The 25,921-nt window shown below is 53.1% G+C and overlaps 1 protein-coding gene and 2 non-coding genes across 3 annotated transcripts; 1 reads left to right on the top strand and 2 right to left on the bottom strand.

Annotated features, from left to right (window-relative positions):
- Nucleotides 1-54: 54 nt before the first annotated feature.
- LOC138165410 (BTB/POZ domain-containing protein 19-like) lies at nt 55-14,107 on the top strand. The gene is given in 9 exon segments (XM_069093738.1): nt 55-246; nt 248-591; nt 7,931-8,150; nt 8,250-8,303; nt 10,251-10,310; nt 11,916-11,984; nt 12,085-12,216; nt 12,438-12,563; nt 12,857-14,107. Coding segments are annotated over 9 exon segments (1,341 nt in total). The 3' UTR covers nt 13,001-14,107.
- A 507-nt stretch (nt 14,108-14,614) lies between these two features.
- Nucleotides 14,615-14,730, bottom strand: LOC138165460 (U5 spliceosomal RNA). The gene has a single exon (XR_011169365.1). It is a non-coding gene; the product is annotated as a U5 spliceosomal RNA (small nuclear RNA).
- Nucleotides 14,731-18,655: 3,925 nt separating this feature from the next.
- LOC138165461 (U5 spliceosomal RNA) lies at nt 18,656-18,771 on the bottom strand. Its single transcript, XR_011169366.1, has one exon. It is a non-coding gene; the product is annotated as a U5 spliceosomal RNA (small nuclear RNA).
- Nucleotides 18,772-25,921: the final 7,150 nt, after the last annotated feature.

The following is a 25,921-nucleotide window of genomic DNA, read 5'->3' as shown; positions in this document are numbered from 1 at the left end:
GCTAAGCCCCGGCCCGCCTGGGGTCCTGGGCGGCGGCGCCGGGCCGGGCGGCACATGGGTCAGGCTGCCCCATCGGTGCCCGAGAAGCTCAGCCCGGTGGTGGCTGCGGCGCAGCCCAGGGTAGGAGGGTGCCTGGAGGGCGGCTCCCGGAGCGCTGGGCGCACCGCCCGGGAGGGGCTGGCCGGGACCTCAGTGACCGGAAGTGACGCCAACCGGGGGATTCCATGCCTAGGGGCTGGGAGCTCTGGGGGGGGCCCGGCCGGGGCTGTCTGGGGCCGGGACCCCCCGCGGCAGCGGCGGCGGCAGCAGCATTTGCCTGGACCCAGCCCGCGCCCGCTGCCGTTCCCGCCAGGAAGGCTCCCGGTCCTGGGCCCGCGGTCGGGTGCGAACTTCTTGCTCAGGCTCGGGCTCGGCTTCGGGCGCGAGCTCGGCCACCGGGCCCATAACCTCGCCCCTCCCAGCCTGGATTATGGGACCTCCGGGAGGGCCGCCAGGCGGAGCTCCGGCCCAAGTTCCGCCCCCCTCGATGCAAGGAGACCCAGCCACCTTCAGGGCCGCCCTGCGGGGGCTGCTCAACTGTGCGCGCTTCAGGTGAGCCCCGGGGCGGGGGCGGCCAGGGCCAGGTGTAACCCCGGGGGGCTTGGGCATTGGCTGAGTGTGCCCTGGGTACCCCGGTGTGAGCGCAGGCTAGCCAAGCCGATGCCCAGGAACAAGGGGCCAGGGGCTGGGGTGCCCCGAGGCAAGTGGTCTACGAGGCACGCGTGTGTCACACTTACTTGTGTGAGACAGGGTGTGTGAGCGAACGTGTGCACCGCATCTGTGCCCGCGGGGACCAGACCCTGGGTTTGCCAGGGGAACGCCCTCTCTCAGCTCTGCCAGGGAGTTCCCTGAGCCGCCAACCTGCCCTTGACAGTGACCACCCCCACCCCCCAAAGCATCCCGGATAAGGGGCCACAGAGTGTGCTTGAAGACTCTCTTCACTGGGGAACCCACTGCCTTCTGTAGCAACCACTTCCAGTTCTGGACGGCTCTCAGTGCTGGGAAGCTTTTTCTGCGATTCAGTCTCTGCAGCTCCTCCCCCCCCCCCCAATAGCTCCTTGATCTGCCCTTTGGGGCCTCACCCAAAAGACCCAGTTTTCTGACCCCTGACAGTCCCAGGGGGGATTTGAACACACCTCTCTGAACCCCCCCCCCCAAACTTGGCCAGCTCCTTCCCAGTCCTTCTCCCCTGCCCATCTAAGCCATCCTCCCCAGGCTCTGAAACCAGATCACCCAAAACCAAGCAGTTTCCCAGGAGTGTTTGGCCCCAGGCCTAGGTGAGGAGGACTCTCCCCTCTTTGTTTCTGGAAACTCAGGCTTTTTAAGGCAGCCCACGTTCCCACTCAGTGTCTTACTGGAATCTGAAAGGATCTTTGGAAGTCAGCAAGTCCAACTTTCCCATTTTACAGAGCAAGAAATTGAGGCAGGTGAGGAAGGGACTTGGCATAAGGGAAGGAGCATAAACTTTAGAGTCAGGGACCTGGGTGTGTTGTTTGTTCTGCTCGGGGCCCTTGCTTGTCTCAATCTAGGCTTCTGTACATTCTCCAGCTCTGGCAGAGGTGTGGGCACATGAGACCTAGACACAGCGAGGCTGGTGGACAGTACTCTGCTTCACCAGGGAGAAGAGGTCAGGAGACATCTGACAGGGGTAGGGCCAGGACCACAGTGGATGGTGGAGAGGAGCTGTCCAGCTCTCAAGAGGGAGGGGCTCAGAGTCACCTAAGGAGCTCCATGATGGCAAGGTATAGAATATACAAGCCTAACTCTGGCCTCACTGTCCCTGGCATCTCTGCCCTGTGAGTCTCCTGCTCGGCTCTGCTTCCTAAAGAAGCCAAGCTTGCCAAAGCATCTGACTCATAGCATGGGGAAAGCATTATGCTCCCCATTTTACAGAGGAGGAAACTGAGGTTCAGAGAAAAGGTTGTACACAATAAGTAGCAGACTTGAATCCAGTCCAGGTCTTCAGACTCCAAACAGCAAGAAGCATGCTTAGATATCACCCAGCTCAGCACTTTAGGTTACAGATGGGAAAACCAAGGGCCAGAGAGGGAACACAGAAAACTGTCCTGTGTGGCCATGGCCACAGACACAACTAAGTAGCAGAGACAGGTTCAGGGCTCTTTCCACGTATCAAGAGCACGTTTTTTGTTTTGTTTTGTTTTGTTTTTGGAGAATTTATTGTGTGCTGCCTGGAGTAATGAGCTCCCCTTCCTGGAGGTATCCTAGCAGAACCTGCATGACCAAGCTCACTGAGGATTTATTTCAGATATGTCTTGGATAAGAGACTCTCAGGGCTTTTCTAACTTTCTGGTTCCATGATTCTGATTCTACAGGATTCTGGGCAGTAGGGAATGTCCCCACCCTTGGCAGAAGTACCTTTGTATGAGTCCATGCAGTATCAAACCCAGTGCTGGGACAGTCTGTTGTCCTGGTGGGAGGGAGGGAGATGGGAAAGAGGAAGGATAAAGCCACCAAGATGGGGGGGGGGGGGGGTGGCAAAGAAAGTTTCTCAGAGGAGAGGGAATCCTGACCATGGAAGGAAAGGCAGAAATGTCTAGGTTGTACTTAGGGAGAGAGGACCTGTTTGCTTGGGACAAAGGGAGCCTAATTGGGGAAGGTCTTGAATGCCAAGCTAAGGAGTTTAGAGAGTGGGGTATGACATCATGAAGCCAGTGATGAAGAAAGGCCAGTGTGGTGGCCCTGGGGAGGAAAGATTGGATAAAGGACTTGAGGCTGGAGGCAAGTGACTCAGGTTTCAGTCTTGGTGACTCAGAGGACAGAGGAGGCTTGTGGGAGGAAGAAAATGAGCTTGGGGCTGGATGGAGATGAGGATACCCTGCTGAATCTGGGCAGGGGTGCCACTGCTGAGTGGTGAGGTCCCCCAGAAACTGCGAGCATGAGCCCGCCACCTTTCCCTGGGCTAGCTCAGGACTGTCCAGCCCCTGGGCAGAAGGCAAAGATTTGGGGGCCACCCTCTTGTTATTTGTTCCCACTTCAGCTGTTCTTCCTGAGAGGGAGAGTGGGAGTGTCCCCCTCTAGCTTTCTGCTGTCTCCTGCTCCTCACTAACACTCCCCTAATTCAGACTGAGGCAGCTCCCAAAGCTTACACACTCCAAGATCTTCCAGTTTCCCTGTGGGATAGAGGATGTCTGTATGGGTCTACTTTGGCGCTTTCCTTGTCCTTGACTCTGGCTGGCTCTGGACATGACTGGGTCTGCCTGCAGGAGCTTAGCCTTTCCTCCTCTACACAGTTTCACAATCTAACCAGGGCACCTAACGGCACACTCATTTTTGAGGCAGAAACCATGGGTTTGGTTGTCCAGATGGAGTCTTTGATAGATAGAAGGGTATGGCACCAGGTGATGTCTAGGGGTGCCTAGCACCCAGGAAGCTTCCTGATTGGGTCATTGACTGTGCGGGGAGGGCTCTGGACTGGGAATAGGCAGCCCAGGACCAATAGGGGACAAGAGGAGAGGGGGTGACTGACTCTTCTGGGTCATCAAAGACTGATCCTTCCATATGTGCTGGGAGGAGGCCTTAGGAAAGGAGGAGAGACCTGTCCTGCCCTCAAGGAGCACATAGTGTAATCTGGCTTCATGCCTGGAGGCTGGAAGCCTGCTTTGTTAGCATCTGACCCTGGACAAGTCATCTAGCACTCTGTGGATTGGTTTCCTTGCTTGGATCACGAGGGGCTTCAGCTGGATTTTCTCATCCAGCTTTAACATTCTGGGACTAATTGTCATTCTGCATTCCTCCCATGTGCCCAGCTCTATATCTGGCACCAATGGGGTTACTCTTAGTTCTGAGAAACAGCATAAATACAGGATGGGGGAGGCCACAGATCTGGAGGTTTAGGGGACTCCAGGCTCAATATAAATAAGGAGTTTGGCATGGTAGATGGGAGGGTTAATGGCCAGAGCTTCCAGAAGTAGGGAGGCCATGGTCCCCATGAGTTCTGCCTGGGGCAGATCTCCTCTGCAGTGCTGTGGTCAGTCCTGGGCATCCCAGACTAGGAAAGATGCAGCTGAGGGACAGTGTGTCCAGGGGAAGGGCCTGGAGTCCTCTCAGGAGAATCTATTGGAGGAACTGAACATTTTTAGGCTGGAGAAGGGAAGACTCAAGAGGAAAGACATGTGGAAGACCTCCTCATGTAGTAGAAGGGTCAGATCTGTTCTGTTTGGCCCCTGAGGGCAGAATCATTGTCAAGAGGCAAATTTAGGACCCATTTATGGAAGAACCTGGTCACCATGAGAGCTGTCCCCAAGTGGAGGGGCTGCCGCTGGAGGGGGTGAGGTCCCCATCACTAGAGGTCTGTAAGTAGAGGCTGAATGTCCCCTTGTTAAGAAGCTGCAGATAATAGGGACTCTTGGTCAGTTCTAGGTTGAATCCAACATGGCCTCTGAGCCTTCTTCTGTGGTCCTGTCCTCCAAGGCTTTACATGCTATGATACCATGGGTGCCTCAGATTCTGAAGGCAGGCCAGGGAGGATGGTGATTGGTGTGGGCTGAGCTGTCAGAAGCCCAGTGCCAGGAAGCAGGGCAGAGCAGGACAGGACCGGACCAACAGGTTGCTTCCCCCACTTTCCCTGAGGTGCTTGTCCCCAGCTGTCTCCCGGGTCTTGGTTGGTTTTCCTGTCTGGGGCCCAATTGGGTAGGGCCCTGAGCAGGCCAAGTCCAGGGAAGTGCCAGGATGGGAGAGGGTAGAAAGGGAGGAAAGGGACCCGATTCTAGGTGGGAGGTAGGTCAGCTTGGTTCTTTCTTGGGCTAGCCCCTGCTCTTCTGCTCCAGGCAGGACAGGGGTGCTACCCTGAACTCAGCCTCAGGGTGATGGACCCTGGCAGCTATGCCCCTGGCCCCATCCTCTAACTGCCACTGAAAGACACTGGAGTTCCCAGCATTCTTGCTGAGGGGGAAGGACCCACTGGGTCAGACAACCTCTGGTCCAGCCTGGGCCCCCTCTCCTCTTCCCTCCAGTGGTAGCGAGAGTGGCACAGGATTTGGAATCAAGGGTTTTGGGTTCCAGTCTTGGCTTTGCCACTTATTACCTGTAGGATTTTTCGGTGTCTCTCTGAGGGTCTTAGACAAGATGGCTGGTTTCCCTCCTTTCCAGTCCCCCCCACCCCGCCCCGCCTGGGCTCCAGATGGGCTGGTAAGGTTTGGGAACAGAGACGCAGTGCCCTGGCATGGGCCTACGAAGGTCAAATTCAGTGACTTTTCCCTCTTTTCTCCTTCTGCCACACACAGATGGGGCCTGCCAGTGCTCCTCCCCCTTCCTTGGAGGGTTGGCAGCTGGGCTCCTCTCCTCCTTGGCCTACTGGAGAGCTCTGCGTCTCCTGCCACCCTGACCAGCTGGGCTCCCAGCCCTGGAGACTCCACTGGACAAGGTAGCCTGGGAGTTCTCAAAGGCTGCTTGCAGCTGACAGAGACCTTGGAACCACCAGGCTCATCAGACCCAAGCTAGAGAATCCAGGGCTTGGGAAAAGCAGTGAAGGATAAGCTTCGGGGGAGACACTGGGCAGGCCAGCATCACTGCTGCCCTCCTCCTCCTCAGACCCTGAGCTTGGGTGCCACCTCTAGGCAGGGCAGAGGGGGCTGAAATCCAGGTCAGTGGAACAATAGACAAGTCTTTCTAGCTTTGTGGGTAATGTCTGGGTTTTGTGCAGAGTCAGAAGACAAGAAGAAGGGGTGCCTCATGTACCCTTAGGAGGCAGGTTAGCCATTAATGAGAAGTTCAGTGTCAATGTCAGCTTGGCAAGAGATCTCCAGTGGAGTGCCCTAAGGATCTGTGCTGAGTCCTAAACGGTTTAACATTTTTTGTCTTTTTTTTTTGGAGGCAACCAGGGTTAAGTGACTTGTCCAAGGTCACACAGTAAGTGTCTGAGGACAGATTTTAACTCAGGTCCTCCTGACTTCTGGGCCGGTGCTATATCCACTGAACCACCTGGCTGCCCCTGTTTTAACATTTTAATCAATGGCTCAGAAACTGGTATAGAGCAAACATTTATCATATCTTTAGATAACACACAGAGCTGGCACATGAGTGACATAGGACCCAAATTAATTTTGACAGGCAATAGCATTGAGCCAAACCTAACAGGACAACTTCATTAGAGACAAATGAGTCTCAAAAATCAGCTTTACCAAATGAAGAGCTCAGGAGAGTGGTTAGACAGCTCTTGCTCTGAAAAAGATCTGGGGGTTTGAGTGGACCCCAAGCTCAACATGAGTCATCTGGGTGATGGGGGCAGCCAAGAAAAGGAATTTAACAATTCAAAGGGCTTAGGTAGGAACATGGAATCTCCTGCCCAGATTGACCCTGCCTTGGTCAGTCAGTCAATTAGCAGGTCAGGTGTCATCTGCATCATTGGATGGTGACAGGCCTTGAGTCCTTGTCACACCGGGGGCACACAATCACTCTCCTCAAGCATCCCCAGGCTGCCATGTGGAAGAGGGCTCAGCCTTCCTCGGAAGGCAGGAGAAGGACACATGGAGGGGAAGCTACAAAGACTGAGTGAGGCTGGGCTTAGGGGAACCTTCATGCCCTGGGAGCTGTCCCAGGGTGGAAGGTACAGCCTCAGATGGTTGTTGGGACCAAGCTGAGGCTGGATGCCCACCTGTGTGCCCTTTCCATGGCTGTGGATTGGACCCGACGCCTTCTTCCCATTCTAAGAGTCTGTCTGGGTTCTGGCATCTTGAGTGTGATCCTGGAGGGGGTTTGGGCATATGATGATACACATGGCAGTGATGGGCAGCTTAGGCCATCCTACCCCCAGCTCCCAGCCCCAGGCCACCCAGTCTCCCAGGGCTGTAGGTGAGGGGACTCCCTGAAGCTGAGAGGATGGAGGGGCCCCTCTCCCCCGCCCAAGCAGAGGCTACAGCTGCGTCAGCACCACCCCACTGGCTCTGGTGTGGCAGCCCAGGCTTTTCTGATTTCTCTTTAATTCAACCCTCCCCACCTTTCAGAGTATGTCAGGAAAGTGGGCGTAGCCCAGCCAGGTCTCTGGTGGAAACCTGTGGGTGGCAAATTTTACCAGCTTCTCAGCATTTCCTTCCCTCCTCCCTCTGACCCTGGCCCCCAGCAGCCCTGGGTTCCAGCAGCAGGAGCCCCTATAGGGAGGGGCCATCCCACCTAGGCCCTGACTCCAAAGGACCCTTTCCTGGGCCTGAAGTCTGAAACCAGTCCCTCATTCACAACTGATCGATCCAAGGCATAGAGAGGGCAAGGGATTTGTCCAGAGTCACTCAGCTGGGATTTCCAAGATCCAGGGCTCCGTTCCTAGTGCCACTGTCTGGGTCCTGTCCAGGGGAAAGTGAAGTGAAGAGGGCCTGCTGGATGCCTGCAGTACCTTGGGTCCTCGGGTCTAACTGCCCATCCCCACCCCCCAAACACAACCTTAGACAAGATTCATTGTCTGACTAGGAGGGGGTGGAAGGGCCTCCTTGTGACAGAGGAAGCCAGTGAGGAAACGCTGACTTAGCAGCCCCAGGAAAGCTGTGGGCTGTTCTTGCCTTCGAGCTCCCAGGATGCTGGCCCCCATGTGCACCTTTCTCCATCCTGCCTTTCAAAGGTGTTTGGGGATGTGGTGTGTTCAAAGGTGTGGTGAGTCAGCTGGGGAAGCTGGAAAGCGCAGGCCTGGGGGAGGCAGCTGCTCTCAGCCGCTTGCACGTCATTGACTGTCACTGTCGCATGGCTGCCCAGGCCACACTGCCGGGCATTCCTGATCATGGCCGCGGTTATGGCCGCAGTCATCGCTGTATTCTAGCTCCTGAGAGCAGGCTCAGTTCCCCAGGGCGGCTCTGCTAAGCCTGGAGGGCTGAGGCCAGGGTGGGAGTCCCTGGGGCCCCCAGCTCAGAGCAGCCCCCATCTCTCCCTGTTTCTCTGTCTGTCCCAGTGATGTGCGGTTCTTGGTGGGCCAAGACCGCAGGGAAGTGCTGGCCCACCGCTGCCTCCTGACCTCCCGCTGTGACTACTTCCGCCAGCTCCTGAGTGCCGAGAGCCCTGGTGGGAGCACCCCAGAGGAGCCTGTAGTCCTGGCTGATGTGCCCCCGGAGGCCTTCTTGATGGTGCTGGAATTCCTCTATACCAATAGCATCACCCTGGACAGGCGCACAGTAGGCAGAGGGGGCCGGGAGGGTGAGGGCAGGGGTGGTGGGGGTCCCATCCCAGGCCCTTCCCTGAGCCGTACGTTCTGGACCCCACCTTACCCACAGGTCCTGGAAGTGCTGATTTCATCCCTGGAATATGGGCTGTCCGAGCTTCGAGAGGTAGGGGGGATGGGGAGGCAGGCTGACAATGCCAGGTAAGGGCCTCCTAGGGCAACCTCCAGTCCTTGGGCAGGTGAGCCACTTCCTGGCCAGGCTGGGCAGGGAGAGGGCACAGGGAGGGGGATGGGATGGGTCTGATGCCGGTACTGGCCTGAGGGGTCTGGGATAGACCCAGAGGGGCAGGCAGGGGCTTCATGGGGAGTGACAGGTCTGGAGGTAGAAGGCAGGGCTTTGAATCTTGGCCCCTTACTCATGCCTTTTGTGATGCCAGAGAACTGGCCCCTCTGCCATTTTCCCATGGTCTGTGCCCTTCCTCACCTCACAGCAACACCACTGTGTCCAGGCCTTGTTTGGTTCCTCTACTTCATTTGCTCAAATGATCTTCTACCAGGCCTGACTGGGTCACTCTTCCCCTTAACTCCAGGGGCTCTCTAGTGCCTCACATAAGATCGGCCTGGTGGCTCAGCCCAGCAGCCCAACCTTGCAGCCTCATCTCCCATCTATTCCTGCATAGAAGACCCCCTACATCAGCCTGAGGCCCTCAGCAGAATGGCTGGCACTGATGGACCCCATGTGCCATAATTGTGCCATGATCAGACATTACCATGAATTCAGGAAACCCATTAAATGCAGCAGCAGCAGCTAAAGCCACTGGTCCTATGGGGCCCCCAGATCCAGAAGCCCCGCTCAATGTGCTGTCCCTGAATAATTCCCCCCTCCACACCTTTGCACCCTCTGACCTCCTGTCCTAGCCCACCTTTGCACCCTCTGACCTCCTCCTGGCCTAGCCCACCTTTGTACCCTCTGACCTCCTCATCTAGCCCACCTTTGTACCCTCTGACCTCCTGGCCTAGCCCACCTTTGCACACTCTGACCTCCTCCTGGCCTAGCCCACCTTTGCACCCTCTGACCTCCTGATCTAGCCCACCTTTGCACCCTCTGACCTCCTGGCCTAGCCCACCTTTGCACACTCTGACCTCCTGGCCTAGCCCTCCTTTTCACCCTCTGACCTCCTCCTGGCCTAGCCCACCTTTGTACCCTCTGACCTCCTGGCCTAGCCCATCTTTTCACCCTCTGACCTCCTCCGGGCCTAACCCATCTAAATCATATTTCTTCAGTCTGAAGGTGATTCAGAGGCCTCAAGTCCCAAGAGCCCCAGTTCTTAGGAACATTTCCTGTGGCAGACCCTACTCACCCCACCCCTACCCCACATATCTACTGTACAATTCAGATCCTATATACCCAGCAGGGACTAATGGTTCCCCTTGGTAATCCAGGGAACAGCCAGCCAGCTCCCCAATCTTCAGCCCCTCCCCTAGAGCCTTCACTCACTCCGTGGAGGTGCCTTCACCTTTTTCCAGTTTGCTCAGAATGGGCAGAGAACATTCCTTATACAGTTGGGGCTTGAGTAACATGGTCTTTGAAGAGTGAGGATCACAGATTTTAGGCAGGAAAGGACCTTTTGTTTGTTTGTTTTTTTGGAGGGGGGAAGGCAGGGCAATTGGGGTTAAGTGACTTGCCCAAGGTAACACAGCTAGTTTTGTGCCAAGTGGTTGAGGTTGGATTTGAACTCAGGTCCTCCTGACTCCAGGCTGGTGCTCTATTCACTGTGCCACCTAGCTGCCCCTGGGACCTTGTTTTTTAGACGAGGGACGCAGCTACTAAGACAGGGCCAAGATTTGACCGAGGTCACATAAGGAGCAGGATTTAAACCTAGGTGTGGTGCCTTCATGTCCTTTGTTTGGGGCCAGCCTGGGAGAGGTCTGCAGTCCCCCCAGAGGTCACTGACACCCAGCCCTCTGTCACTGCCTGAATGTGGGGGTTCCCTCTTTCTGGGACATATCATGGTATTCGAGGGAAGGGGGAGCAGCGGGGCAGGGGTGGGGGTGTTAGTGAGTGTTTGTCTTCTTCCCTCTCCCCAAACCCCTGCCTCTGTCTCTACCCCAGCTGTGTGTGGAATTTGTGGTGCAGAACCTGGATGTGGAGCTGGTCTGTGAGGCCCTACAGGTGAGTCTAGATCCCCAATCCCCTCCCCCCCCTTCCCCACCACACACACACCCCCACCTAGCCCCAGCCAGGTGAGGAAGAGAAAGCAGGGTCCCAGCAGGCCTCATGATTCTGATCACAGATGGGAGCATAGAGGTGGGGGGGGGGCTGGGGATCCAGTGTCAGAAGGGTGATTTGTCAGCCCTGGGCAGGTCCTCATTGGAGTGCCCTTTGGTCTCTGCACCTGCAGCAGTTTCTCACCCTTTGAAGCCCAGTGCCAGAGCACTGACCTCCCTTGACTATAGTGCAGATAGCCTCTTTCTGGTCTTTCTCTTGGTCTCCTAGACTGGGAGCCCCCTGAGAACAGAGCCTGAGGCTGCTTCTGTCCCCCTTAGATTGGGAGCCCCCTGAAGGCAGGGTCTGAGGCTGCTCCTCTGTGCCCCCAGACTAGGCACCTCCTGAGGGCAGGAGGCAGCTTGTCATGCCTCTTTCTGAGGTCTGTACCTGGTGTATGTGTGTGTGTGTGGGGGGGGTGAGGCCAGGGCCCTGCCCAGCTGGCTGTTGTGAGGATGGGCAATGCCTGTGAAGGCTCCAGGGGTTGGCCTCTGCCCTGGCCTCTTGTTAAGGCCAACACAGCCCTAAGGATTGCTCACCCAGGCTAGGAACCCCCTTAGCAGGGTCAGGCGCTCAAGCCCCAGGGCTAAGAATAGCTGTAACCCTCCCAACCTTCACCTTTCACCGCTTCCTGTTGTGATAAACAGGTGGCTGTGACTGAAGCTTTATGAATTGAGCCCCTCAGCCTGCTGCCCTTTTTCCATTTTTGTCCATTTCCTCCATTTGTAAAATGTATCCAACCCAGGCTTTGCCTCTCCATCCCTCCCCCAGATGTGTAGAGGGGCCATGGGGTCGGAACACCTCAGTTTGTCCTTAGTCTATCTGTGTCATGGGCAGGATCCGGATCGCTGCCTTCTCTACCCCCCCCCCCCCCCTGTTGTTTGGAAAACACAGTAGTGAACCAGAACGCCCCATAGCCCCAGCTGGGGTGGTTATGAATAATTCCTGGTCTGGAAATGAAGCTGTCCGGGCTTCAGTGCCCATGCTACTTCGTGGCTCCTCCCCTCTGGGTCCCCACCCTCCATCTGGGGTGCAAACCGTGTCTGCCAGAGGGAGGTCCGTCCCCAGCTCTCCCATGAACCCTTTGGGCTTGCCTGGAACCAGGAGCATCCACAGATGGACTGCTTTCCTTCTCTGGAAGATGAGGGGGTTGGACCTGCAGGCTTCTAGGGCCTGGGTCCTGCTCTGAAACTGTGTTCCCATGATCCCCTGCTAGGAGATATTCCCACTCCCTCCCATTTCACAGGAAGCATTTGTTAAGGGTGCCTGGAGAGGTTTTACGAATATTTCGTTTGGCCCTCACACCCTGGGAAAGAGATGCTGCTTTAACCTCGTTTTAGAGGGGAAGACACTGAGGTAGGAGTTAAGTTTCTCGGCCAGGGTTCCAAAGCTGGTAGTGTCTAACAGCAGATTTGAACTCAGGTCCTCCTGAGAGAGGCTAGATTGGAAGCCTAGTCTCCCATCTTTGGGGGCAGCCCCAGCTTGAGCCTCATCTGTGTGTGTCTTGGACAGGTGGCAGTGACCTTTGGGTTGCGGCGATTGAGGGAGAAGTGCCTGAATTTCATCGACAGTCACGTCCAGGTACTGCCAAGCCTGCCTAGCCCCGGGGGGAGTGGGGAGCAGAGGGCAGCAGGGAGGGAGGGAGAGAGGGGACGGATCTGAGCCCGGGCTGCCTTGGTAGGACGTGCTGAGGACCCCAGCCTTCCACGAGCTGTCGCCGGCCGCCTTGATTCCGGTGCTGCGCAGTGACCACCTGGCAGTGGACGAGGCCGAGCTTGTCGCTGCCACCCGCCACTGGGCAAGGGTCAGCTCGGTGAGAACCCTCTTGGGCTAGTTGCCTGCCCTCTCTAGGCTGCCTCAAGTTCCCCGAGGGGAGTGGACTAGCTGATTTCTGAAAAAGCATCCCAGAGGAGACCCGGGCAAGATTCGGGGGAGGCGGGAGCTCCAGGGCCGCCCCAGGGCAGAGCGGGGTAGGGGACAGGGCTGGAACTACCCGAGATGAGAGGCCTGGGCGGGGGCGGGGCTCTGTTTCAGGCGGTACTGGAGCAGCCGATGGTCCAGGTGGCCCAGTCCGTGGTGGGAGAACTGCGGTTGCCTCTACTGTCTCCCTCCGAGCTGAGCTCACTGGAGGAGCAAAACCGGGTCGAGCCTTTCATACCGGTAAGGGACAACTCCCTGCAGCCTCTGGAGAACCACTCGTTGGCTGTCAGACCCGGCCTCTCCACCCAAAAAACCCCTACTGTAACGCCCCCATAGGGAGCCCCTACCATGAGACTCCCCAGCTCCTGCCACAGACTGCACAGTCCTTATTGTGCATCTCCCGGGGAGCCCCTATTGTGTGTCCGCTGGCAGTGTTCCTTTCAAGGAGTCCCTCCAGTGCACTTCCCCCAGGGAGCCCCACCCCCAACCTCCTGTGCGCTCCCCCCTGACAGTACACACCCTCCATCCTCCAGGTAGAGCAAATTGCCGAGGCCTGGAAGTGCCATGCCCTTCGCCTGGGAGAAACGACCCGGGGCATCCAGAGCCGCCGCCGAAAGGGGACCACGCCCCGCGAGCACCACCGCTTCCTAGAACTGCAGCCCAAGGGACCGAGTTAGGCCGGGTCGCGCCCCACAGACCCCTAGAGACTGAAAAACAGCTGCCGGCATCCTCTTCGCCAACGGGCGCTACAGCTCCCGGCATCCTCCAGGCTGAACCCCCCCCCCTCCCCATTTGAACACCTAGACCCAGGATTACAGCTTCCAGCACCGTCTGCGGGCTCTTTGACCCGGACTGGAGTTGGGCCAGAATAAAGACTTCAGCCTGCGGCTGCGGCTATTGTTGCAGCCAAGCCCGTTCCCCGATCTCTAAGCGCCAGGTCCTTGATTTCACTGCCTGCATTAAATTCCCAAGATTTTTTAATCTTTCCCCTCCCCCCCCCTTCCCTGGGGCAAGCTCCAGGTCACACAGCTAGTGCGTGGCAAAGGCAGGAAACCTGGTGTTTCGTCCTCTAGCCCAGAGCTCTCCCCTTGTCTCGGTACATTCTAGCTCGTCAAAACCCATGAACTCCATCTCCATTTCTACGCTGATGACTCCCAGGGCTACACACGAGTTATCTTGTAGACACATCTCCATCGGGATGTGCGGTCGACATCTCAAGTTCAACGCGACCCAAACTGAACTGGTTATCGCCCCCCACTGTACAGGGCATCATCTTCCCAGTCACCTAGACCTAGAATTTTCCCTGTAATCCTTGCTCTCCCTCCCTCACCATAACCAGTCCATCAAATCTTGCAGTGCCTATATCCACAACATTTCCCGAACCTGCCCTCTATGTTTAAAGCAAATTTTATTATCAGCTCAGTAACCACCTACAAAACAACCACTAACTCCAGACGGTATCACAGGAAGAGGACCCGTGAGATGTACCAAAGAGCCTACGGCAAAGCCCCGCCCTTAGGGGCCCTGGGCCTCACCCCAGCTCCCTCTTGTCTGCCCTGTCAAGTTCCTTCTATTTTTCGTCTGCCGGATTCTCTGCTTGGCCTAATTGTATGCTGAGTCTTCCCCCGTGACCTTCCACGTATCGGTTTTACGTGTTTGTCATTTTGTCTGGCACTATAATAATATTCCCTGACGCTCACGGGCCTCTCGATTCAGACATTCCGCAGTTGGGCACGTGGGTGGTTTCCATTTTTTCATTATTACGAATAAAGCTGCTAGGAATATTTTTGTGTTGTCTTTAACAACATACATAAGCTAACGTCCCAGACGCGAGTTTACAGGGATCAGTGAGCCTGATAAGTTCTGTCTGTGGATCATCAGACCACCCTTCAGTAACCCGGAACTAGTTTCAGCTATACCAACTAAATAGGGTTAAACCGTCGTTGGCCTCTTCCATTCTTATCCACCCTTCGAAAAGCAACTTAGCAAACAAAGCACGGACAGCTAAGGGGTGCTGAGAGTCTGGGATCTGGCCTATACGTTTTGCGCACATTTTAAGTTTCACAACTTACACCCCTTTTCAGCTAAAAAAAAAAAAAAGGTTTGGTTTTACAATATAACATCAAATCTCTCAACTTGGTAGGATAACACTCTTACAGTTTGTAAAAACCTTGTTTTCGAAGATTTGTACGATTGAATCATAACACTACCTTCCACGCCACCTAATGGCGAAGCGGGAAGTGCTAAGAAAGCATCACACTGTATTCTAATTTTAGAACTTTTAAAGTGTAAGCCTCGCGTAAACGAGGCCTCAAAAAATTAGTTAAAAACTCTTAACTGTTCCTCTCCACGGAAATCTTTAGTAAAAGGCGAAAGATTTATACGATCTGAAGAGAAACCAGAGTATACCTACGTTTTCGTCCCTGCCTGGCCCTGCAGCGACCATATCGGGTAAGCTCATGGTGACCTTTCTCCCCTCAGGAAGACAATGGGTCGTTCATTCTTCTTCAAGAATCCACGCGCGATAGTCCTGCTCAGGACGGACCCTGAACCCTTGATGCTGGAAAAGAGCCACTTGCAGACGGCCGAATGAGGAGAGCCTGGACACGGTGCATTGTGGGTATGCAGATGAGCTCGGTCGCTGCTTCAGTTGCCGGCATTGTCAGTCTTCTGTGCGACGCTCACCTCTCTAAAGCTGTCCTCCCCCTCTCCCTGGAGCCCTAGCTTAGTAAGGAAGAGTAACAGGCCCAGAGAAGGCCAGGAGGCTGCCCAAGGTCACACAGCTCATGGGTGACCGAGGTAGGTCTCTTTTGTCCCAGATGGACGCTCTGTCCACAGCTCCTGGCTGCTTCCTCTCCCTTCCTCCCGCGATCCCACCCAACCGCTCTCCTCACTTTAACCTCCCTCCCCATCTCTGCTCTGGCCGCTTCGGTTTAGGTTCCCCAGCCTGGAGACCAAATGCATTCCGTTTCAGTCTTCTCCCGACATCTCATAGGCACAGTCGGAGGGGCTTGGTCAGCAAGAAACCAGGTGGCCCACTGGGTAAAGAAGATCGGAGTTCAAATTCGATCGTAAACACTTTCCAGCTGTGTGACCCTGGGCAAGTTACTTGACTTTGGTCTGCCTCAGTTTCCTCAACTGTAAAATGGAGATAATAGTACTACCTCCCAAGGTTGCACTGTGCCTGGCATATGGTAAGTGACTGATAAATGTGGATTACACTACCTTTCCTCTCTTTGCCTCCAGACCTTCCAGAGTCCTCTCAGTTCACATGGCAGTGATGGGGAGAGGAGGGGAAGTAGATAAAGAGAGGGAGGAGGGAGGGAGGGGAGAAGAGAGAGGGAGAAAATTCAAAATCTTATGGAAGTGAATGTTAAAAACTAAAAAGAAATAAATAATTAAAAAAGAAAGAAAGAAAGAAGACCATGACATCAGGGAGGTGATGCCATGACATATAGGTAAATTGGATTTAAGTGAGGCAGGCTGTGCAAGGTCACCAGCCTCACTTTCTCCTCCAGAGCCATCTGGGTCCAGTGGCCAGCTATGGATCAGGATGACTGGGGATGGCCCAGGATGTAGCGGGAGACCTTGGCCTTTTCAAGCTAAGGTCTTTAACAGGCCTCAGTTGGGACAGCAAGGAAGCCAGCTTGACTAGACCAAAGTGAATAATAAATAAGGCTCAGGGATCAAAGCTAGAAGCCCTGACGTAACCGGTTGTAGAAGAAGCCAACAGCCAAGGACACTTCTTGAGTGGATCAGAGCAGTCCTTTGGAAAGAAGATGACTTTGGCAGCTGTGTGAAGAAGGGAGGAAGGGGAGAAAGGGCACAGAGTAGGCCCTGAATAGCTGTTTTTCTGTTCATTTCTTTCCTTAGAGCTGGAAGGGACCACAGATGCCTCCTGCTCATCTCTCCTCCTTCATCTCTGTCTCACATGATGCAATGACCTCAATTCTCACGAAGTGTTCAGGTGATCCTGGTCCCTCCCATCTGCTCCAGCACTCCATCCCCTCTCTCGATTATTTTCAATCTCTCCTTCTCTACTGGCTCATTTCCTACTGCCTGCAAACATGCTTATGTTTCCTCCATCTTGATCCTCCCATCCCTGCTAACTATTGTCCAATGTCTCTTCTGCCCTTTGTAGTTAAACTCCTTGAAAAGGCATCTACAACTTGCACCTCCTCTTCCTCTCCTGTCACTGTCCTTTTAACCCCTTACAAACCAAACTGACATGATCATTCCACTGCTCTCTCCAAAGTTACCAAGGATCTCTTAGCTGCCAAATCCACTGGTCTTTTCTTTATCCTCATTCTCCTCGGCCTCTCTGCAGCCTTTAACACTGTGGCTCACCCTTTCCTCCTTGAGATTCTCTTCTTTCTTGGTTTTTGGGACAACCCCCACCCCCCTTCCTGGTTCTCTTCCTCTCTGACTACTGCTTCTGTCTCCTTTGCTAAATCTCCCCCATTCCCCCAGATCACACCTTCTAACTACAGGTGTCTCTCAGGGTTCTCTCCTGGGTCCTTTTCTCTTTTTCCTCTGTAGTATTTCACTAGGTGATCTCATCTACAGATTTATGTATTATTTATTTATGCTAATAATTCTCAAATCTACCTTTCCTGCCCCAGCACCACCTTCTCTCAGCACCTCTAATCTCTAACTGCTTTTCATTCATCCCAAACTGGCTGTCTAGTAGACATCTTAAACTCAATATGCCTCAAATTGAACTCATTCTTTTTCCCCCCTAAACTATTTATTCCCCCTCCCTTCTATGTTACTTATGCATATATTATACACTACCCTTCCAATTCCCAGGAGACCATCCTGGACTCCTCCCTCTGGCTCACCTGCCATGTCCGAGATGCTGCTAAGACCTGGAGATTTCACCTTTGCCCATCTCTCAAATACGCCCCCTTCTCTCCTCTGGCCCTCATCACCCCATGCTTGGATTATTGTAATAACCAGGTGGGGTGGAGAGTTGCCCGCTCTCTCCCCAGTCCTCTCTCACCCCTCCAATTCAGCTGCCATTCTGTCCTGAAGTGATTTCCCTAAAGCACAGTTCTGACCATGTCACAATCCTTACTCAGGAAACTCCAGTGGCTCCCTTTCACCTACAAGAGCAAGTACAAAAGGCGCGGTCTGACATGGAAAGCCCTTCATAACCTGGCCCCCTCCTTCTTTTCCAGTCTTCTTACACTTTACTCGGAAACACGTCCTCTTGATCTAGTACATCAGGCCTCCTGACTATTCCTGTAGCAAGACCCTCCATCTTTCCGATCTGGTTATTTTCTCTGACTGTCCCCTGTGTCTGGAAAGCTCTCCCTCCTCCGAGCTAATGCCCTTTAAGTACCAAGTAAAAGCCTTAAACCCTCTTAATTCCAGTGTTTTCCCTTTTTATTTCCTATTTATCTTTTTGACTTTGCATATCTTTATCTGTATATTGTCTCCTCTATTCCAATGTAAACTCCCTGAGGACAGGGCCTCTGGCACTCAATAAATGCTGATTGATTGATTGAGTTTAAATCCAGCCTCAGACGACCCTCATTACTGAACTTTGTGACCTTGGCAAGTAATATAATGTTTCCTCAAGATTCAGTTAATCATAATAATAGCATCTATCATTACAGGTTACTCCTACAACTCCCAGGGTGGTCTTCAGGATCAAATGAGATAATTGACCATTCTCATGCCTTCGTGGTCTTTACCGAGGCCCGCTAGTAATATAGCACTTCATAAAGTTCATAAAGAGCTTTCAATGACTAAGGGGTTTTGATCTTCCCTGCGAAGGTTAGAGATCGGGTGACCATTTTAAAGATGAAGAAACAGGCTGAAAAGAGTTACCTAGGTGACTTGTCCAGAGTTACATGCAACCAGTGAGTACATAAATATCTGGGTAGAATTGGAATTCAGGTCCTCTCGAGCCTACCAGCTCTGCCCTCTATTTAATTACAATGCCTCTTTTTATAGAATGGAACACGGGAGACCCAAAAAAGCTGTGACTTAGTTACAGATATAGGAAAAAAACAGATGAGAGAAAAAGCCGCTGGTTTTGAAAAGACCAGAACCTTCTGTTCTTCCTACAGAAGGAACAGGAACTACGTAAACGTGCGGTGCAACTTCGCACCACACAACGGCCAGCACTAGGGAATGCTGAGCACACGAAATAATTAAAGAAAATACCCGAATTAAAAGCAGGAAACACTTGCCGTTGAACACCAGCCACCGAATAAATCCAATACAAAGTCTTATAACAACGCGGACTCGTACTTTCCTGACAGCAATGACCACAACAACACTAACATCTAGCTTTCCAATCTGCATTTTCAACGACAAAAAGTAGTCTTGCCGAAGCAAGACCTCAAAAAATTGGTTCCAAACTCATAACTGTTCCTCTCCACGGAAATCTTTAGTAAAAGGCGAAAGATTTATGCGATCTGAAGAGAAACCAGAGTATGCAGATGCTTCTTAGGCTCCCCTCCCAGAGGAGCCCCGGCCCGGGTACAGTCAGGGCGGTTCTCGCCCCGCCGGCTGCACCCCTCTCCCACATGCGAGAAGTTACAGCCCGGGGTCTGATCCCCAGTGTGAAGCAGGGACCCCGAAAAATACTTCGGAGGACGGGGCCGAGCAGCCGGGCTGAAGGCGATGGCTCCCCTAGCAAGGCATCATGGGTATGCAAATGACGGACGCGGCCCCGCCCCCGTAGAGGTCGCCAGCAGGTGTTTCCTGGGAACTGGCGGCTGTAACAGAATTTGCATGCCCGGGGACAGGCGCTAGTTGCTGGTTTCTCAGCTGGAGCCCTTTTACTGATTTAGTAAGAAGACTGAGCCCTAGGCGCGAAGGAGTAGATGAGGGGTGTGCAAGAAAGGAAGAGTCCAGGGCTCAGGAAAGGATGGAGGGGATGCAGCCCAGTGTAGATTGGGGCGTCCAGTGCAGATCAGGAGGTTCAGGGATGGAGGAGATGAGATCTAGTGTGTATGGGATAAAAGGGATGTGGGCTAGTGTAGATGGGAGTGTTCAGTGTAGAGGAGGGGTTCAGGGATAGACAAGGGAATGAGGTCCAAAGTAGATGGGAAGGCTGGGATGGGTGGAGGAGGCAGATTTCTGGGTAGTTGGGTCATCCTGACCCTGGGTTCTACTACCTTGATTTCCTCTAGCTGTTCCCCAGAAACCTTCTGTTTTCCCCACCCCTCCCACTTTTGTTAACCTTCCCCCACCCCAATTCCCGTTCCTTTTTTCTAGACCATCTAGACTTCTTTGAGCTGCCTCAGCCTGCTCTCCCATCCCTCTTCTGCTGGCTGACTCCCCCCATATCTCCCCATGGCAGCCTGCCGGGGTCAGGGGCTGACACTGGCCGAGGGGGAGAGAAGGGGTTTCCAGGGTGCAATCTAAAAAGGATCATCACCAAAGGCACCTGGGGACCTGAGACAGCTCCTTTTATCATGAGTGGCACATGGAGGGAATCACCTGCCCAGACTGAGGTCTCACCTGTGTGACTCAATCACCCACTGAGCCCCCTGCATCTAGAGGGGGTCTGCCCAGACTCTGTTGTTTCCCTTCTCTCTGCCACTCCCCCATCAGAGGCTCCTGGAGCCTTCCTCTGTAACCCAGCGTTTGGCCCAGTCCCTGGCAAACAGTAGGCATTGAATCAATGCTTGTTGACCAACTGACTGACTGAAGAGAAATTGAGGAGGGTTGAGATGGGGAGCCCCCAGCTTGGTGGACATCAGCACAGTCTAACTCAAATAGAAAAGGAAATTACCCAAGGAAGGATCCCTGCAGGTGCATATTGACTTAATTTCAAAATGTAATGTTATCTGTTTCGTCCCATTTTTATTCATTTTGTTAAATGTGTTTCCTGACCTCTCCTTCTGGAGACCCTCTGGCAGTTGGAATGAGGTGCATAATCCTGGCCAAGATCTTGAAGGAAAATGGGGCTCTTTTCTACACCCACCTTGCTCCCAGTGTGCAGACATCCCCAGCTTGTGGAGTGCCTGGAGGCAGCACCAGTGATGTGTACAAACCAGATGGAACTGAAGCTGATTGTTAAATGTTCAGTGTGAGCATTTTCACCTGGGAAATCCCCAAATGCTACAAATCATGGCTTGATTGCCCAATGTCCAGACTAGAAGAAAGTAATGGAGAAATGCTTAATAATGATTGAATTTAAAAGTGTTTCTGTTAGTACATCCCCCCCCCCCTTTTTTTTTGGAATGAGGCAGTTGTTAAATATTTACTAGGACACCTTGGGCAGCTACTCCCCATTCCCTAACAGGCCACGGCTCTGCAGAAGCATCCCTGTGCTTCCCTTCTATTTCTGTGGGAATTCAGCCCCCATTCGGATCCTTCTCCAGGGCCCTGGCTCAGTGCCTTCCCAGCCCTTCCCTCCCTTTCATCTCAGTAGGTGGAGAGCCCTCCTCCCCTCCTCCCCTCCTCCTGAAGCTTTCCATCCCAGGTCTTCACACCTTCCCTCCAGTGACCAAAAAGTCACCCCCCAGCCCAAGTCCCTTGTGTCCCTATCCCTGGTGAAGTTTGCTGGCCTCCAGAGATGGGCAAGCTCAGTATCCCCTGAGAGCAGACTGTCCCTTCATGTCTTTTCCAAACCCCAGCCCATTCTGATTGCAGCCAGCCCTCTGCTGGGTGCCCCTGCCTCTGAATTACTGACTAGCAGGCAGCCTCCCGCCCCCACCCCCTCCCATGCACTGGCTTCTCCAGGTTCACTATCACACTGTGGGTGCCTGGCAGCCTCTTTGTCCTGGCTGCCCCGCTCTGGGCAGAGTTCAGTTTGTTTCTATCTCTTCTAAACTGTGGTGCCCCCAATTGCCCTGTCCTCCAGATGAGGTCTGACCAGTGCTGAGGACAGAAAGGGGGGGAGAAAGAAAACTAGCATTTATTAAGCACCTGCTGTATGCCAGGCACTGTGCTAAGTGCTTTACAAGTATTTCATTTGATAGCTGTAGTTGCTATTATTAATCCCATTTTACAGATGAGGAAACAGAGGCAGACAGAAGTTAAGTGACTCCCTCAAGGTTACACAGTCTGAGGTCAAATTTGAACTCCTGTCTTCCTGATTCCAGACCCAGTGCTCTATCTTTTCTGGCACCACTTAGATACTGGAGAGACCCTCCCCTCCCAGTTCCTAGAAACTGGACCCCTCTTCGTGTACCCCAAGATCCCATGGTGTTTGTTGGTTGCCACATAACCCTGTTCATGTGTGTTGAGGTTGTGGTTCACTGAAACCTTCAGATCTTTTCCAAATAAACTTTTATTGAACCTCCTTTCCACCCAACCTTTCAATGACTTCTTATTGCTTACCTAATTCAATTTTACACTTCTCAGCCTGGACTTTAGGGGCTTCTACAATATTGTGTGCCCCTACTTTTTGGCTTTGTTTATTCCTGCTTCGCTCAGACTCTCTGCCCCTACCCAAACAAGCTACTCTCTGCCTGCTGAACAGAACCTTGGGCTTTCTAGCTTCTATGCCTTTGCTCATACTGTACCCTCCACTGAACCTGCCTTTCCAACGTTCCCATCCTAGCTTCTCCCATTTCTCTTAGATGCTACAGCCTCCCACCCTCTAGCCCAGTAAAAGTTTACACTTTACCCATCTCTGAACGCTTTATAAGGCTGTATTCTAGTTATCCATGTTTGTCCCCTATCCCCTACTGAGGCAAGGGTCCCAGCTTACTGAACTGTGTATGTCCCCTTGGGCTTGGCCCAAGCAGGCACAGAGTCAGTGTTCTGGTGGTCATGGCTCTGAATGCTGCATGGAAAAGGGAATGTGGCTGAACACAGCTGAAGCATCAAGGTCCCCAGAGGGAGAGGTGGACAGGAGGCAACCTGGGTCCAGTAAGACAACCCTGAGGGGGGGAAGGAGAGGGAGAGAGGAGAGAAGGAGAGAGAGAGACACAGAGAGAGAGAGACAGAGACAGAGAGACAGTCAGAGAGAGAGAGAGACAGAGAGAGAGAGACAGAGAGAGAGAGACAGAGAGAGACACAGAGAGAGAGAGAGAGAGAGCGTGTGCACAAGTGTGCACTGGAAGACCCAGAACCAGTGGAAAGACCATTCAAGATAATAAGGCCTTATTGTGTGCTTGGCCACTACCTTCTAAGGACTGGAGGACTTTTGCTTCTGATGATGCAATTGGACCCTTCCCTAGGGAAGGGTCTCCCTAGGAGATTGGGAGCTCCTGGAGGCCAGGGACTGGCCTGCTTTTCTACTTGTACCCTCAGTGCTTTGTACATAGTAGGAGCTTAATAAATGCTTCATTCAATCATTGTTCATTCTTTTATTCTACAGTCTGAGACTGTGAGCCTGCCCAGGCCTTGATTTCTCTTTCCTCATTTGGCAGGTAAGTGGCCCTCCTCCCTCTGGGAGGACCACACAAAGGGGTGGGGCATCCTGCCCCACTAGACCTCTGAGAAATGCAGTAATAGTTGTCAAGCACTCAGCATAGTGCCTGGTGAGCACTAGATGCTTGATAAGTCCTCATTCCCTTCCTTTCTCCCTCTAAGGTCACTTTCTGCTTGATGGGCAGGATTTCATGATGCCCTAACCTGCCAAATGATCAGAATCTTAGGGCTGGGAAGAATCTTTGAGGCCCCTGATTATAACCAATTTATTTCACAGATGAGGAAACTGAGGCCAAGGGACATTAGGAACTTGCTTAATAAAAATAAATATGTCAAATAAATAAACAAAAATAAATAAATCAAATAAATAAAAATAAAGTCAAATAAATAAAAAATACACTAAATAAAAATAAATACATCAAATAAAAAATAAATAAAAATAAATATGTCAAATAAATAAATGTATACATTCAAATGAAACATGGCAAAGCTGTAACCTGAAGCTGGGTCTTTTTGCTCTAAGCCCAGGCTCTCCTAGCTGACGTGTATCCTTGGCATACACCTGAGGGCACCCCTGGGAGCCTGAGGGTGTTTGTGGGTATATTTGCCTTATAGAAACATGATTTCACATTGTTATCCTTTGGTCCCAGAAACTTTCTTATCTATCCAGCTCTACCCAGCTATCATGGGCGCTAGGTGGCGTCATGGTGCATAGAGTTCTGGCCTGGAGGCAAGAAGACTCATCTTCCAGAGTTCAAATCCAGCTCAGCCTTTACTGATGACCCTGGGCAAGTTGTTTTACCCTTTTTGCCTCAGTTTCTCCATATGCAAAATGAACTGGAGGAGGAAATGGCAAACCACTCCAATATCTCTGGCAAGAAAACCCCAAATGGGGTCACGAAGAGTCAGACATGATTGAATGTGGAGATTATAAAGACAAAACAAGACATGATTCCTGGCCTCCTGGGGCCCAGTGGCCGGCTCCAGATCACCTCTTAGGAAAGGTCTCTGTGTTCATCAAGCCTGAGTGAGCATGAGCCAGGCAGAACCCTAAGATCTGTGCCTGGGGCATTGCCAAGGTGCCCCCAAGAGAAAGGTTCAGGACAAACCTCAGAAGGTGGGCAAACACCTGTTCCCAGAGGCCAGTGGAGAACAGTCAGCAAGACACCTACACCTCCGCGGGGGAGCTCTTCCCATGGGTCTCCCACAAGAGCCCCGGGACAGAGCTCAAGGAAGAGTCAGGGGAAGGGGCCGGAATCCCATCTTTCCCATTCCTCCCCTTGGGTTCTGACTCTGGGCTGTTTCTTCATCTGTGAAGGAAGGCGCATTGCCAAAGAAGTCAGGATACTGAGGCAAATTTTCCCAGCCTCCTCTCTCCTTCTCTGTCTCCCAGCGAGGTGTGCCCCAACCTAGGGAGTGGCAAAGGTGTGGGTGATGGCTCAGAGTCAGACAGAGCTGGACAAAGAGAAGGTGGGGACAGGGGGAGCCAGAGGTAGGAGCCAAGGAGGGGGCCAACCAAGGAGGCATGTGGAGCGGATCCCCACCTTCTTTCCCTCTTTTTCCAGGGGACTGAGCTGAATGCCTTTTCCCCAGATGAGCAGTGAACCTTGTGGTTTGGGTTTTTTAGTTTAGTTCCTTGTTTAAACACTTAAGTCTTAATACTGTTAACTATTTCAATGTCCATTACACATCTTATGTAAATAAGATACTGTTAAGCTGCTAACACACTTGCATTATCGTTGAGATGCCTAAGAATAAGGGGTGGGGACATGTCCAAGGAAGGGAGATACTGAAACAGCTATAATTTGCCAGACTGTGATCTCTGGGTGGGGACTCCAGTTACTGATTTATTTTTACAGCTTCCTCTTGTATGGGAAATGTGTAGGAGTGGATACAGCACCAGCAGCTGACTTGTTTCTTTGGGAAGAGAGCCCTTCCCAGAAGGATAGGGCAAGAGAGAGACAAGACAGACAGATACACACACACACAGAGGAAAGGAATGGGGGTGGGGGGAGACAGAGAGAGACACACACAGTGAGAGACAGGCACAGAGAGCAGTGTCACAAAAACCCAGAGAATATCCAGGACCTGGGGCCAAACGCTCCAGGTGGAGGATTGAGAAAAGGCCACTAGATTTTGGCAGTTAAGAGATCCTGTTTCCATTCAATGATGAGGTCTGAAGCAGAGTTGAGGAGAGAGCAGAGGAAATGTGGGCACACACTGTAGATGGTGGGGATGACAGGGTCCGATGAGGTGTCTAGAGGAAGGAGATGATTGTGAGAACAGTTCTCTGGAGGAGGTGGGAGCAGATCTGGGGGGAAGGCATTTCAGATGGGAGAGGAGGTACCCAAGTGCCAAAGCTCCAAGGCGTGTGCAGTGGGGACCACTCAGAGACATGGCTGGAGGGGAAGGGGGTTGGCAGACACCTGGAGCTTTGGCGTGGGGCGGGAGGGGGCCGTGCTGACTCCTGACATCTTGGCAGCCTCCTATCAGCAGCTGAGCCCCTGGGAGTGCCTCCCTGAGGGCACCAGGGGCAGAAGCCTTGCCAGGGATGGCTCTGGCTATCTGTTAAAGGAGCCTGTTAGCACCTCATCTTAGGTAGGGATGCTATGGTCCTAGGCATGTGTGCTGGCGTCACTGACCAGAGACCTGCCTCCCGTTGGAGTCAGTATCCACTGTGACCTCAGTGGCCATGGAAATGGGCAAGCAAATTAAGACCTTCTCTAGTGTGGCAATCATGTCCACAAACAGGCTCCAAGTGGTGAAGGAGCCTGGTTCTAAGGCTGGAAGATGGGCTCAGAGGCCACCAAGTCCTATGTCCTCATTTTACAGATGAGGAAACTGAGGCCAGAGAGGTTAGCTGGTGCAGGGTCACACTGCCAATGTCTGAAGTGGAATTTAAACTCTGATCTTCTAGCCTCTAGGTCCAAAGCCTGCTTTGGACCTCTTCTAGCCTTCATTGGGGGCTGGAGCTTGTGTCTATGGGGCACGTGGTGTTGGGGTGGCCCAGAGAGAGGCAGTGAGCCTGGTTACCGGCACCTTCTGGGTACCATCGCTAAGCCAGTCTAGTGCCCAGCCTCCTCCTGGGGAGCTAGAAGGCCCAGCTGTGAGCCCTTCTCCCTGCCTGGGGGTGCAAGCTGAGGGTCAGTAGGGTCTGGGCTCTGAACCTGAGGAGTCTGGAGCCAAGTGGCTCCAGCAAGGTTGCCAAGGAAATGGTGGCTGACTTCTGTGGATCAGTAGAGAATTGACCCACA

This window comes from Petaurus breviceps, unplaced genomic scaffold (assembly GCF_028583685.1).
Source record: "Petaurus breviceps papuanus isolate PSGF00001 unplaced genomic scaffold, PetGlider_PUasm1.0 208, whole genome shotgun sequence".
Taxonomy (NCBI): Eukaryota; Metazoa; Chordata; class Mammalia; order Diprotodontia; family Petauridae; genus Petaurus; species Petaurus breviceps.
The sequence above is the reverse complement of the archived record's forward strand: the minus strand, read 5'-3'. Positions and strand labels throughout refer to the sequence as shown.